Source organism: Raphanus sativus, chromosome 4, assembly GCF_000801105.2.
Source record: "Raphanus sativus cultivar WK10039 chromosome 4, ASM80110v3, whole genome shotgun sequence".
In the NCBI taxonomy this organism is placed as follows: domain Eukaryota; kingdom Viridiplantae; phylum Streptophyta; class Magnoliopsida; order Brassicales; family Brassicaceae; genus Raphanus; species Raphanus sativus.
Genome location: NC_079514.1, coordinates 32,608,345 through 32,622,714, shown reverse-complemented (window position 1 = coordinate 32,622,714; position 14,370 = coordinate 32,608,345). Strand labels below are relative to the sequence as shown.

General features: G+C 31.8%; 3 protein-coding genes across 6 annotated transcripts; 2 read left to right on the top strand and 1 right to left on the bottom strand.

Annotated features, from left to right (window-relative positions):
* Positions 1-3,102: 3,102 nt before the first annotated feature.
* On the top strand, positions 3,103-4,077 carry LOC108848909 (uncharacterized). The gene has a single exon (XM_018622369.2). It carries the CDS (start codon positions 3,189-3,191, stop codon positions 3,843-3,845), a length of 657 nt encoding a protein of 218 aa, XP_018477871.2. The 5' UTR covers positions 3,103-3,188; the 3' UTR covers positions 3,846-4,077.
* A 3,289-nt stretch (positions 4,078-7,366) lies between these two features.
* On the top strand, positions 7,367-11,280 carry LOC108848908 (phosphatidylinositol/phosphatidylcholine transfer protein SFH3). 4 transcript variants are annotated; one of them, XM_018622366.2, is made up of 14 exons: positions 7,367-7,509; positions 8,216-8,287; positions 8,387-8,733; positions 8,869-9,135; positions 9,239-9,316; positions 9,409-9,510; positions 9,585-9,634; positions 9,729-9,828; positions 9,905-9,988; positions 10,105-10,122; positions 10,194-10,308; positions 10,409-10,758; positions 10,863-10,934; positions 11,019-11,280. In XM_018622366.2, the coding sequence occupies exons 2-14, from the start codon at positions 8,239-8,241 to the stop codon at positions 11,031-11,033; spliced, it is 1,647 nt and encodes a 548-aa protein (XP_018477868.2). In that variant the 5' UTR covers positions 7,367-7,509; positions 8,216-8,238; the 3' UTR covers positions 11,034-11,280. The 4 variants fall into 4 exon arrangements, with proteins under 4 accessions (XP_018477868.2, XP_018477867.2, XP_018477870.2 ...); XM_018622365.2 differs by lacking the exon at positions 7,367-7,509 and adding an exon at positions 7,531-7,701; XM_018622368.2 differs by lacking the exon at positions 7,367-7,509 and adding an exon at positions 7,723-7,828.
* Positions 11,281-11,675: 395 nt separating this feature from the next.
* On the bottom strand, positions 11,676-13,992 carry LOC108850749 (phosphatidylinositol/phosphatidylcholine transfer protein SFH8-like). The gene is made up of 9 exons (XM_018624227.2): positions 13,898-13,992; positions 13,301-13,650; positions 12,950-13,216; positions 12,778-12,855; positions 12,569-12,670; positions 12,444-12,496; positions 12,256-12,355; positions 12,083-12,166; positions 11,676-12,007 (listed from the first exon to the last, which is right to left on the bottom strand). The coding sequence occupies exons 1-9, from the start codon at positions 13,914-13,916 to the stop codon at positions 11,948-11,950; spliced, it is 1,113 nt and encodes a 370-aa protein (XP_018479729.2). The 5' UTR covers positions 13,917-13,992; the 3' UTR covers positions 11,676-11,947.
* Positions 13,993-14,370: the final 378 nt, after the last annotated feature.

The following is a 14,370-nucleotide window of genomic DNA, read 5'->3' as shown; positions in this document are numbered from 1 at the left end:
AAACATTATACAGAAACACTATACCAATATTTTTTATACATTAATTATAAGAATGTCACGTCCAAACAATGTATTGCTAATCTAGTAGTACCCTCAGTCTAGTATTTAATTCCAAGATTGGTTTACTTATGATAAATTAATTGTTGGTTTATTTTAAGTTGTCCGGTTATATTGTAATAGTAATCATATTGAAACTAATTTGAAATGGTCCATAAATTTAGTAACATGTTAACAAATGTGAAATAGTCCAAAAGTTAAATGACAACATTAATGGTAGATAAATTTAGGACTCTATTTTAATAGAATAGATAATTATTGAAGAATAAAAAACAAAATACATTAATCTAACTTAAAAGACAATCATTAAAATAGGAAAGAAAAAAACACATTAATCTAACTGAAAAAGACAAGCATTAAAATATGAAAGAAAAAAAAACACATTAATATAACTAAAAAAGACAAGCATTAAAATAGGAAATTCAATTTATTTCTCAGTGGCATACAATTGTAAATAACACTGAAAATTAAGGGATATTCTATATGTGTACTTTTGTTTTAATAAGATAGACTAGGTTTTGATCCGCGCTTTAAAAGCGCGGGTTTGTTTTTTTTTTTTTATAAATTTTGAATAAGTTTGTGAAATGAAATATTTTCATTTATTTTTATTGTATTGTTTTATTTTTATTTTTATTTTATAAAAGGTATTTATGTTTAAAATTGAACTTGATTTTTTTCAAAAATTTGAAGTGGTATTTTTAATTTTTTCAAAAATTTGAAGTCGTATTTTTAATTTTGAAAGATATAATTTTTAACAGATTTAACTTGTGAATAAATTAATATTATATTCTTTTAACAATTTTAAATCTTTCATTATCAATATTAAAATATTTTCAGAAAGTTTTAGTTATATTGAGAAAAATAAATAATAATAATTATGTGTAAATATTTGTTATTATCAATATTAGAACTTGGCGCAAATGGCCCAAACGAAAAATGTGAACTTAGATAAATATTAAAATCGGCCCAAATGGTCCAAAACCGTGAAATTAAAGGAACAAAAAAAGTTTGGGCCTATAATTAAGAGATTCATTAATTGAAAATGATACAAAATAACAGAAATACCCTTAATGAAACATGCGACTTCCTTATAATAGAGGGGTAGGTTTAGGTAAAAATTCAAATAGGATCCTGCTTTAATAGTATAGATTTTGTACATGTCGATTATGTAAGATCTCCACGCCATATCCCACCCACATATATATTGTTCCATCATGCATAATTTTTTTTGTTATATCATTAATTAACTATATAATATTTTAAATACTTTCAATAATATAGATTTGTTACTCCTCTTGTAATATACTTGTCCTATAAATATTATAAATTGATTTTTATGAAGAGTACTTATAATTAAATTATTTAAGAAAAAATTAAAAACAATTAAAAATCATATTAGATCTATACTACTAAATTAACTAAAAATCTTCCTAATAAATGTTAGATTTCATCAACTCAACAAATATAACTCTTATAAAATACACATAAAATATAATAAAAAGAGTAGACATATGCATACGGATCTTGGGGTCGGTACAGATTGATTCCTTTCGGATCCGGATCTTTCAGGTCCTAGACATTTAGGCCCAACTAAATATTTAAAAAATTTCAAATACGTAATGGATCTGGATATCCAAGACAAAAAAATATATTAAAATTATCTGAAAGCTCAAAAATACCCAAAACCCAAACAAATACCAAAAAAATATTCAAATACCAATCCCTCCAAAATTTTATTTGAAATCTGATTGAGGAACCAAAAAACACACTCAAAATTTTACCCGAATACCCAAAATATATTTTTAAAATTTGAAAATTTATTCAAAACTTGAAACTATGCCTAAAACCAGACCCAAAACTTCAAAAAAAATATTCGTAATAAAAAACATATTCAAATATACCTAATATACTCAAAACATTTTAGATATTTTAGCCATCTGGTCGGGTCTCGAATATGACTCAGACTCGAACCGAGACCCGACGCAAACTCGAACTAAGACCTGCGGATCCAGAAAATACTTAATATGTATTTTAACCTGGACTCAAATCTGAACCAAACCATATTTTTAAGTCAGTATCGGTTTAGTTTCTCGGATCTGGGTGATATGCCAAACCTAAAAACAGTTATATAAGAAAGTACATACCAAAATTTTAAATAAAATAATTTATAAGTTATATAGTTTTAAACATATTCGCTTCTAGAATATAATACGACTTTGTAATATAAATATATAAAAGTTTCAAAATACTTATTTATAATAAACTTTGTTTAACTATAGTTTAAAAAACCTGCGCTTTCGAATCTAGTACTACATTATATATCCCAAACTATTTTAGTTTGACACGATAGACATGCTTTGTACTAATCATTCAAGTCCTACAGAGTTTTGCAAATACTTTTTTTTTATTTAAATATAGTGATACATATTAATTTTTTGAACGTTTGATTAGTTATATTATTACAATAATGAAAATATATATAAACGATTTTACGGTCAACAATTATACCAATCTTATAAAATAAAGCTAATTAATCATGTATTTCGGCTTATGATCCAGTAGTAACTAACTTGAGGACGAAATCTAATACGGTGAATCTACTAGAGTTTAAGTCTCGGCTGTTGGAGAATTAAAAATTTCGGACAGAAAACTGATATATGGGCCGAAAATATAAGCTGCTAATATGTGACTAGTATAGATCTATTTTGGTGGAGACCAAAATACCTCTCTATAATTCATAAAAAAAAATAACAGTGTGCTGATAATTAATTACAAATGGGTGCAGATAGTGCTTGTAACTTTTTAGAAATGAATACTAACAATGTGTTGATAACTTTCATTGCCAAATATCTACATACATTGATAACTTTCATTGCCAAATAACTTTTGCTAGGTTTATAGTTGTACAAAATTGAAGTGCGAAACATGTATGAACTCTTTTTGCATAAAAGAACAAAATAAAAATAATTCACTCGAAAAGAAGATTAGTGCCCCGAAAAAAGAAAGCAAATGCACTCAGTGACCCTTTATAAATACTCACAATACATTCTCTCAAGCTAACAATAAAAACAAAAGAAGTAAGAGAAAATCAGACTCAAGACTCTCCTCTGATTCTTTTCTCATCGACCCCGATGGATTCACTTAGTAGTACCCAAAAGGCTAAACCAAGAAAGATGAAGGCTGTTGTGAAGAAGTCTCGCGTTCAAATACTCCTAGATTTGTTTTACCGGGTGGTCCAAATAACTGTAGTTATGGTTACAGTAGCCAAGCTCTGTTACCAACTAGTCATCATGTTCGAGGACTCTGGTCTCACACGTGTTCTCATCAACCGTCATCTCGCTTTCGTCTTGGGGAACGCGATAGTTATCACTATTGTCGCCAAGTGTGGTCTCTTTGTAGATCAAGAACCAGATGCACGGAGAAACAGCAATGATTTTTACGACGAGTTTGTTCGAGAGAGCTCAAGACGAGAACAGAGCGAGGCAAAACAAAGCATGTTGGAGAACAGTGAGAAACAAAGCTCCGACGAGGAGAAAGGCAAGAAGGACGTAACTGTGAAGAGACACAGACAAATCATTACCCAAAAACAGGAAAGTCCAAAGAAGAGTTACGAAAGGAGTCGGTCAGAGAATCTCGAGGGCCCGAAGAAGAGTTCTTGTGGAAGGTTGACGAGATCGGGGACTGAGAGGCCTTCTGATGATTCTGATGATGAACTACGGTACAAGATCGAGTCTTTCATTGCGAGACAGAGGAGGAACCAAAAAGACGAAGAGTTTTGTATTGTTTAGATGTTCTTAAGAAAAGAAAAGCAAGGAAAAATAAGAAGAAGATGAAAAACTTTAGTTTATGCAATAACATTCACATATATTTTGTGTGATTGTAAATATACGGGTAAAAATAATTCAAAGCCCGAGCATAAAATGCTGTTTAGCTTTTCTTGTTTTTTTCTTTGTATAATTTTGTTCGGTCTTGTAAATAGATAATATGTTTTTATTTTCTGTAAGTTTGATGTTAAAATGACTAATTTTGTTGTAGACAAGAGAGAATTAAAAGAGCCGTTCACAGCTCTATATGAAGCAGGTCATATCCCCAAGAGATCCAAATCAGAAGCTTCCAAGTGATAGATCTTCGTTTTCGTGGAGAGATCAAACATAGTTATATAGATAACGTATGAGTCAAGTTAAAGTACTAACCGGGAAGGGTGGTTTTGGAGAGATTTGAAACTGATTTTGTGTAGACTTGAATCATGTTTGATGTATTAACATGAGCATCTCCAAGCACATGGATAAGATCACCATCACCAAGATCTATCAAACAAATGACAAACCACACATATGCTTTCGAGTCTTTACTCCACAGTCAGAGATTATTAGGACTTGAGATATAATTTGATTTTAAACTGGATTTATGTATGCATACCGAAAACATGTGCAATGATGCATGTAAAGAGAGAGAGAGTATGCAGTGATGATGCGATAATGCATGAAGCGAAGCTATCATGAGCCATGCATATTCTCTTTTCTCCCTAATTTCTTAGGCGTTTGACGCCAGGAATTGATCTTTCCGCCACGATAAACATTGGAGGCTCCGTAACAGTACAAGTTGCCATGAAAAATGAAGACGGTGACGAAGAAATCTACCTTCGATATGTCTCACCAAATTAGATGCAAACAAAAATGGATAAGGGCCTTAATTCGGACCAATCAATGTTATTTGCTTAATTTATTAAAATTGTAAGCCTATTTGATATTTTTTTCTGGGGGCAACAGTCCGTTTGATGTTAAAATGTTATAATTTAGAGCATTTCCAATCTGACACTATTTTTCACTTTAAAATAGAGTTTAGAGTAGAAAATGCTTAAATGGTACTCTATTTCTCACTCTATAATAGAGTGAAAATAGGTTTACTCCAAATATAGAGTAAGTTGTTTTTTTTGTTCATCACTCTATTTCTTACTCTAAAATAAAATACCATTGGAACAAACTTCATCTCTATTATAGAGTCATTTTATTTTAGAATAGAAAATATAGTAAACTCTTGAAAATGCTCTTATCGTAAGTCCGGTGTGAAATGTTGACCTGATATTTACCAAGGTTTTATTTGCAAGCTTGTTTACTATAATTATTTTATAACAATGGTGGTTTTTATTTTATTTTAGAAGAGTATTCTAATCATTAATGTGTATATTATAAAGTTCATTAATATATGAGCCGGAGGCTTGTGTTCACTCATGATGGTCGGTCGGTCCATATATCAAAATTTAAATAGAGTTTATAGGTTTTAGCTGGAAAAATTAAATGATAACTGGTCGACATAAATAAATGAAAAAGAAGAAATAAATGATACTAACTGTTTATTTTTATCAGCCTGCTTTATTAATTTGGGAAAGCCAAAGCCATCCATGCCGTTCATAATTATATTGTCGGATACAGAAAATTCATTTAACAATTTTCAAAGTAATAAAACCAGCGCTTCACATGAAACAACTTTTGAAACAATATATAGTTTGAAAACTGATTGAGTGAAAAATAAAGATTTTTTGTATTAACGTGTGAAACTAAATGCTAGTAATTTGTTGGAGGCATTGGTTGAAGAGATCTATACTATTATTTGCGAAGTAATTTTTCGCAACGGAGCTCTCACGTTAAAAGTTAGAGCGGTTAATATTGATATTACCCTTAATAAATAATTTATCTACATTGTTCATTATATAATTCATTATATAAAAACTATGTGTAATATATAGTCAATAAACACGTTTAAGAAATTTTAAACACAGGTTATAATATATATTAAACCAATTATTATGTTTTTGTTCACACGAGTTTGAAACTTCTTTTTTTTTTCTAAATTTTTTGAAACTTCTTCATCGTCTAAAATTTTTTTTTTAAAGATTATCTGAAAGGCTAAGGTTCATATTATTATAATTCCTATTCATTAAGGTAATTTAGAAAGAACAAAAAAATGTAGAAGAAAATCACAAATCAAGGAGCGTAAAAGACATAGAAGTAAATATCGTCCAATCTTCTCAAGCAAACTTGCTTTAATCACGAGAAGGTTGAGTTATTGAAGTGATTTAGTATTCCGTTCACTATAATCAAATTTTGTTGTAGTATGTGTACTCTTTTCTTAGGTTGTCATTCGTAAAATTTAATTAGATTTTGTTTGTTTGGGTGTCATTACTTTGATATATGTTTGTTAAGGTTTGTTTTTTGCATTGTTCTTAGTTCTTAGGTTTGTTTTGGCATGTGTATTCTTTTGTTGTATTTTTCTTACGTTAGAATTGTATTAGTTATTTAATTAAACAAATATACTCTAATATAGAACTGTCGTATTATTAGTCGCAAATTCATATTTTTGTTCTGAATAATCACATCAAAAACTAGAGTAATTAGAGTCATTCTACATTTAATGAATAATAATTATCTTTTTAGTTAAAAAAGAATAATTATCTTTATGTATTCTATTTAATAATTAATTAATTAGATCTATTCATAGTATAGTTGGTTATATATTATAATAAAAATCACGCAAAAATAAAAGGTAAATTAACTTGCATAGATAATAATCAAGTAAAAGAAACATTAATTATATATTATCTAAAATATTAATTAATCTGTTATTATCCAAAATTAATAAAAACTGGTATATATATAAATCTTTATATATTTATCAATTTAATATAAATAAAATAGAATTATTAATTACAGTATAACTTCTTTAAATTAATAATCGATAGATTAATATCTCTATTAATTAATATAATTTCATAGTCCAAAATTAAGTTTTTGGTTTAATTAGTATCTCGATAAATTAATAATCTCTATAAATTAATAAAAAATTATAGTTTTGGTGTAGTCCCAACATTATTAATTTATAGAGGTTTCACTGTAATTGTAGTTGCTAACAATAATCATTTTCAGTTTTTAATATAAAAATGGTTAGACAAAATTATATACTATATCATATACTTCATTATGAGTAAAAGATATTTAACGAAAGATATACATAAATATAACAAAAAGGTGGTGATAAAAATTATGTCGTTGATGGCAATTTTGGAAAATTTCATCTAACATATAGTTGAAACAATATAACCCAAAAATCTGATAATTTTTGAATAAAAATGTATGTCTGAATTTTGTAAAAGGTTATGTCCGCATACGCGGGCACAACAGCCGGTTGTAAGTAAAAAAAGATTTTATTGGTTTCCTCGTAAATTTACAAAATCATGTGAACAGAAAAACGGGAAAAGCACGCGCCTTTCTTCCTTGTCCTATAAAACTGGCTCCTTCTCTCTCTCTCTCTCAGATATATCTTCTCTTTACACAAATCACAATGTACTTTCGTCATTTACATTCATATGAGAAAAAAGGTCAAACCTTTTCAAACCCCCTTTAAATGGATCATTAAGCTAACTCCTCTCTTTCTCTCTCTGGATTTTAAAAGAAGGTAAAAACCCTTTGTCAAATACCCTTGTGAAATAAGCTTTTCTCTCTCTTCTAGATTTGTTCTTTGAGATTTGGCGTTGTGTAAATCTGGAGCCATCCTTTATTTGGGTGGGTAGGTGACAGATAGAGGGAGAGAGGATAATATATACACCTCTCTTTCTTTCTTCTTCCCTTGGCTTTTGATCTTTAATAGGTAAACACACAAGAAAATCAAGAACCCTCTGCTCTTATATTTCTTATTCTTCATTTCTTTCATTTGTTATATCTCAATCGCCAAATGTTTGGATACAACGATTGTTTCCATCCTCCTTGATTATAACGTACCTGAGTTTTCCGATTATCTGTTTCTTATAATAAAAAAATGTGGGTTTGGTTTTCTCTAAGTTAACCTTTTCATGGTGCCTTTGATTGTTTCATATGATTGATTATTGGGATCTATATTTTAGCTATCTTAAATTCTCCTAAGGATGGGTTATTATTGTGAATGCTTGATCAAATATTTAAATGGGTTTCTTTGTTTCTTCTTTCATTGCTTGATTGTTAGCCAAGGAACCGTCACATGGACTACCCTCTGGATTCAAACTTTTCTTTTAGCAAATCTCTTTAAAACTGAACCTTTTTTTGAATCTCTTGGTGGTTTTATATGGGGTTTATAAGTGTTTCAGAGATCATTTCTAACGTGTATGTATGTGTTTATGTGACAACAGAATTTTAAATCCAGACTAAAAGCATGGCGGATACAATGTCTGCTAATATGGATCGACATAACAATAAGCCAGGTAAGGAGGAAATTGTTGTAATGATTTCTATCCAATGGAGTGAGTGAGAGACATTTTTTAAGCAAACAGATTCTGAAATTTTGGGTTTTTGTGTGGTAGATCATGAATGCTCAGAGGATGAGAAGAAGAAAAAGCTTTGTTCGTTTAAGAAGAAAGCAATCAATGCCTCAAACAAATTCAAACACTCTTTCACCAAAAAAACTCGAAGGAACAGCAGAGTGATGTCTGTCTCAATAGTTGACGACATTGATGTGGAAGAGCTTCAAGCTGTTGACGCTTTCCGTCAAGCTCTCATCTTAGACGAGCTTCTTCCTTCGAGACACGATGATCATCACATGATGCTTAGGTTTCTGAGGGCAAGGAAGTTTGATATCGAGAAAGCTAAGCAGATGTGGTGTGATATGATCAATTGGAGGAAAGAGTTTGGTACTGACGCTATCATGGAGGTTTTTTAAAAACAAAACAGAACCAATATCTTTTTTTTTAATATCACCATCATCATCATCATTTTCAATTTAGATTAAATTATGTTTTTTGCCAAAAAGATTAAATTATGTTTCTTTCATTCTTGTTTCAAAAAGGACTTTGATTTCAAGGAAATAGACGAAGTCATCAAGTACTATCCTCAAGGTTACCATGGTGTTGACAAAGAAGGAAGGCCTATTTACATAGAGAGGCTAGGCCAAGTTGATGCCACAAAACTCATGCAAGTCACTACCATCGATAGGTACGTGAATTACCATGTGAGGGAGTTTGAGAAGGCTTTTAACATCAAGCTACCGGCTTGCTCCATTGCTGCCAAGAAGCACATTGACCAGAGCACCACCATCTTGGATGTGCAAGGCGTGGTATGCTTTTTTTTTTTTAGTTTCTTACCACTTTTGTTTCGGTATTCAAACTCAAAGAAAAAAAAAAGATATAGCGAGTGATTTTGCTGGTATTTAACTACAGGGGTTGAAGAACTTCAGTAAGGCTGCAAGGGATCTTCTCCAGCGTATCCAAAAGATTGATAGTGATAACTACCCTGAGGTATACTATGATGGTTTTGTTTTAACTATTATTAACTCAAAAGACAATAGTACTGAGATTGTGTGTTTTTGTGTGTTGATGAATAATATTAGTCATTGAACCGAATGTTCATTATCAACGCTGGTTCTGGCTTCAGGCTTCTGTGGAGCACTGTCAAATCTTTCCTTGACCCAAAGACCACTGCTAAGATTCACGTAATCTTTCTTATCATTTTTAACACTCCAAAGATCATAAGCTTGAATGTCCTGCTTACTTACTTCATGTACAGGTTCTTGGCAACAAATACCAAAGCAAACTTCTTGAGATTATTGACTCCAAGTAAGACAGATAACAAAGACCTCCATAACTCTTATCTTTTAGCCACAGATTCATTAAACCGAACTTTTTTTTTCCTTGTGTGTGTGTGTTTTAGTGAACTTCCTGAGTTCTTGGGTGGTAACTGCACTTGTGCAGACAAAGGTGGATGCATGCGTTCAGACAAAGGTCCATGGAACGACCCTGACATCTTCAAGGTACCTTTCAAAGACAATATAGAAAATCTTGGCAAAACAGGGTTTAGGGTACTGAACATTAGTATTAACTATATAGATGGTTCAAAACGGAGAAGGAAAGTGCCCAACATTGTCAAACATTGAAGAGAAGACAATCTCAGTGTATGAGAGCACAACAGAGGTAAACACACAAAACCCAATATGTTCTTAAACCGTTCTTCAACTTGTTGTAAAATTCTAAAGTTTATCTCTTCTTGTTTTTTTTTGGTTTTGTTTGCTTGAAACAATACATTGAAGAAATCTGAAACCTTTGAGGTGAGTTTATTTCTCTGTCAATAAATTTTTAAGTCTTTTTGTTTGCTTGATTTAAAAATCCAATTTTGCAGAAGAACACACTCAATGCAGAGAACGAGAAATTCACACCAATTGTTGACAAAACTGTGGATGCTTCTTCTACTTGGCCTACTACTCTCCACAAAACAACCTTTACCGAGCCTGAAGGTTACACTACACATAAACATTGATTCAGTTTTCTAAAACGTGGTTCTATTATTGTATTTTCTAAAGTCATTACATGTGTCTTTTTTTTTTGCCGGAGCAGATTTATACTCTGCCGTGAAGCCGTCCGAGAGGAAAGGAGGAGAAGGATATTTATTCGGCGGCGTGATGTCGTTAGTTATGGGGTTAATGACGGTAGTGAGGCTAACCAAGAACATGCCGAGGAAGCTCACTGAGGCAGCCATTTACGGCGGGGCAGCAGAGAAAGGAGAGACGGCTATGGTGTCGAGCCAAGAGTACATGTCGATGGTGAAGAGAATGGCGGAGCTGGAGGAGAAATGTAGGACGTTGGACAATCAGCCGGCGCCATTCTCCGCGGAGAAAGAACAGATTCTCAACGCCGCTCTAACCCGCGTCGACCAGCTTGAGTTTCAGTTGTCTGAGACCAAGAAGGTAAACCAACCAGTCTCTTCTACACGTTATTTGTTTGTGTTAAGTTAACGTGTAGAACACGTATGATTTAGCTATTAATTTATTTTTGATTTTGAAAATATCAGACGCTGGACGAAGCCATGGCTAAGCAGCTAGAGATAGTAGCTTACATCGAGAAGAAGAAAAAGAAGAAGAAGGTAAACACAAACAACACTCTTCTTACGATTATTCAGACTAACTTAATTTTGAGGATATTTTTTTATTTGGTTTTGTCTTTTCAGTTCTTTGGATTCTGAAAGACTTGATGATGCCTCGAGACTATGTAAAAACTGGAAAATATATTTTTTAAAAAACATCTATATATATCTATATAAACATAAATTTACTCGTGAAGAGTATTAAAGATTAGTGTGGAGATATGCTTTCTGTAAATGTTTCTGTTGTTTGTCTCTTGAAAAAAAAAACTGAAAGCTTATGTTTATTATTCATCACTCCTTCACACCTAATTTGTAACGTACCAAAAAATGTAAGGAAAATATGTTATACTCTTATGTATAAAAATTACACTATATTGTTATTATATATGTCCCTTAGGTCAACAATATTGTAGAACAACTACAATATTTGTTCACTATTCATCACTTAAGAAATTGTGGCATGGATTTTTTAAAGCTTTTATATTTTTAATTAATATTATTATTTTTTGGTGAGAAATTCTTTCTGAGAAACTCTCAGTTCATATGGTTTTAGAAACTTGGCTTCGATTTTGTACATGAGGACAAGAATCCTCTTGAACAAGTTAAGAACTCGATTATACTTTTCATATATAGTATAAAAAGTTACATAGGAATGAAAATTGATACATAAGAAAGATCTACAGCTAAGAAAATAGTAGAAATAAAAAAAAAATCTCTATAATAAATAGTTATAAAATGTCAAACCAAAAGAGAAAACACAATGGTTTTTACCAAAAAGAAAAAAAAAACAGAGACTGAAGACAAAGTATTAAGTTGAGTGAAGGGAGAAATTTGATCTTAGAAATATGGGGATCGATCTAAACTTTAAACTAAAGATTCGAACAATTATTTAATACATAATTGAAATATCTTTTTTTTTTTCTTAATAGAAGTGATAGGGGTCAGCTGAACCCCATCCTCCCCCACTGGGTACATACTCATTCAAGCCCGGAAAACTACCGGCCAAGCTCGTTTCACCCGATATCTTCAGCATAAGATCCAGACTCTGCAGTGGAAGTGTCCCTTCCATTTATCTATGTTCAAGACAAAAGTCAGAGTTAAGGCACAAGTTAACTTTTGACTAGTTGTAAGATTCAATAACTACATACCCATGGATAAGCAATGACTTTCCCCTCGCTGTTTAAAACTTTCACCACTTGCTTCGCCGGACATGCTCCCCCATGAAGCACCATCTGAAAAAATAGTGAAGATAACCAGCTATGTCAGCTTCAGAACTGGTACAATATAATAGGCAACAAACGTATGAGTCAATTAAATTGACCTTCACAATCTCCGGATCTTTCCATGGTCCCTTGTCTGAAAGCATGCAACCACCTTCATCCTCGCAAGTACATGCACCTCCAAAGAACTCAGGCAACTCGCTGTACAAAAAATGCAGACGGTTTAGGACGTAAGCATAAGACCCAAAAGAAAAATCAAGAGGCGACAAAAGTAAAAGGATTCACATACTTGGCATCAATCACTTCAAGCAACTTGGCCTTATAATTGTTGTATCCAAGGACCTAAATCACAATGGACCAAAGTGAATTTTTTTATATGACTGAAGACAAGTAGTTAAATGAAGATGATCATACATGAATTTTGGAAGTTGTTTTTGGGTCTATAAAGCCCTTCACAGCACTCCAAAGCAGTCTGAATGCAGACCCTGCGTTCACAATAAACATTTGGTGGAGAGTCTGCATGAATTAACACACAGCCTAGATTAATTAGCATATGATAAAATAGTCTCTCAATAACAGACAAAGAGTGGATCAAGTATTAGAAGTTCCAATTAAAAATGCACCTCAGGATAATTATCCCCACTGATGTTTTGTAATCGTGTGATAAGCTCCCGAGCAGACTTGGTAAAGTTTTTCACTCCCTAGAAAAAAAAAATTATATGAAGCAAGAAAAGGCATGATAAATTCATTTCACATCCCCATTAATATTAAACTTTATTAGAAAAAATTAATTACCACTCCCTGAACATCTAGAATAGTTGTGTTGGAGTCAATATGCTTCTTAGCAGCAATCGTGCAGGAAGGGAACTTGATCATAAAGCTCCTCTCAAACTCCTTAACATGATACCTTACATATCGATCCATGCTTGTAACTTGCATGAGTCTGTTAGGATCAACTTTACCAAGCCTTTCAATGTAAATGGGTCTGCCTTCTTTATCAACACCGTGATAACAGTGTGGGTAATACTCCAGAACTTCATTAATCTCTTCGAAATCAAAATCCTGTTACGGAAAAATAAATAAAAGGTTAGAAAAATAAGGGTTTATATACACTATATATATCTCAATCATCTGTTAAAAAAGTACCTGAAGAATGGTGTCAGTGCCAAACTCTTTTCTCCATTGAATCATATCAGCCCACATGAGTTTTGCTTTCTCAATGTCGAAATTCCTAGCTTTCAAGAATCTCAACATCATGTGATAGTCATCGTGTTTACTTGGAAGCAGCTCGTCGGTTAGCAATGCATGTCGAAAGGAATCAACGGCCTGGAGCTCCTCCACATCCCTCACATCCTCAATGAAGACAGATTCACTTTTTCTTCTTCCGCTCTTTTCGTTGAGAGAGTGCTTCATGAACTTGGTAGATGCATCAAAGTCTGAGTTTCGTTCCTTTTTGTCATCACTGCTCAAAAATATCTCAAAACCTGTTGCGAAACCTGATTTAATCCATAAAGTGATGATTGCATTAGGAATCTACAAGAACATTAGCAGCAGATAGGTGTGAAAATTTACATTATCTGACTACTTCAAATTTGAGCCTAGAAAACCCTAACTTTCAGCAAAAGTCACGAAAATTTATCATCTGAGAAAATACGATTCACATTTATCAGATGGGATCCTCGGACCTGACACAGTATAATCAATGAATCCAAAGATATAATAAAGGAGATGAGATCTCTTTACATGGTCTTGGGCATGACATCTTAGATATTCCTTCGACAATTCTTCTATTTCCTTTGATCTCTATCTTCGAAAAGATGGCTGATTCACGAATCAATGCATGTGTCCTCTATATTTGATATATATTAATTAATTTTATAAATCTAATTTTTTGTACGTATAAGACTAACTTAATGTTCTATTTTTTCATTTACAACAATATATATTCTATTAAAATATAAATGTTATCACTATTAATTAAAATATAAATGTTATCACTATTATCCGTAATATGAAAATCTAAAAGTATAAAGATCCTAATGGTATTTTTAATAAATCACACATATATATATGAAAAATGGTAGAGCAATATTATTGGGACAAACTGTGTGAGCAATTACTTCATACTGTTGAAACTTCTCTACTAGATAATATTTTTTTTAGTTAAATTAATGTATTGTATTTATTTTAATTAATTGAGCAATTAGTTCGTTGAC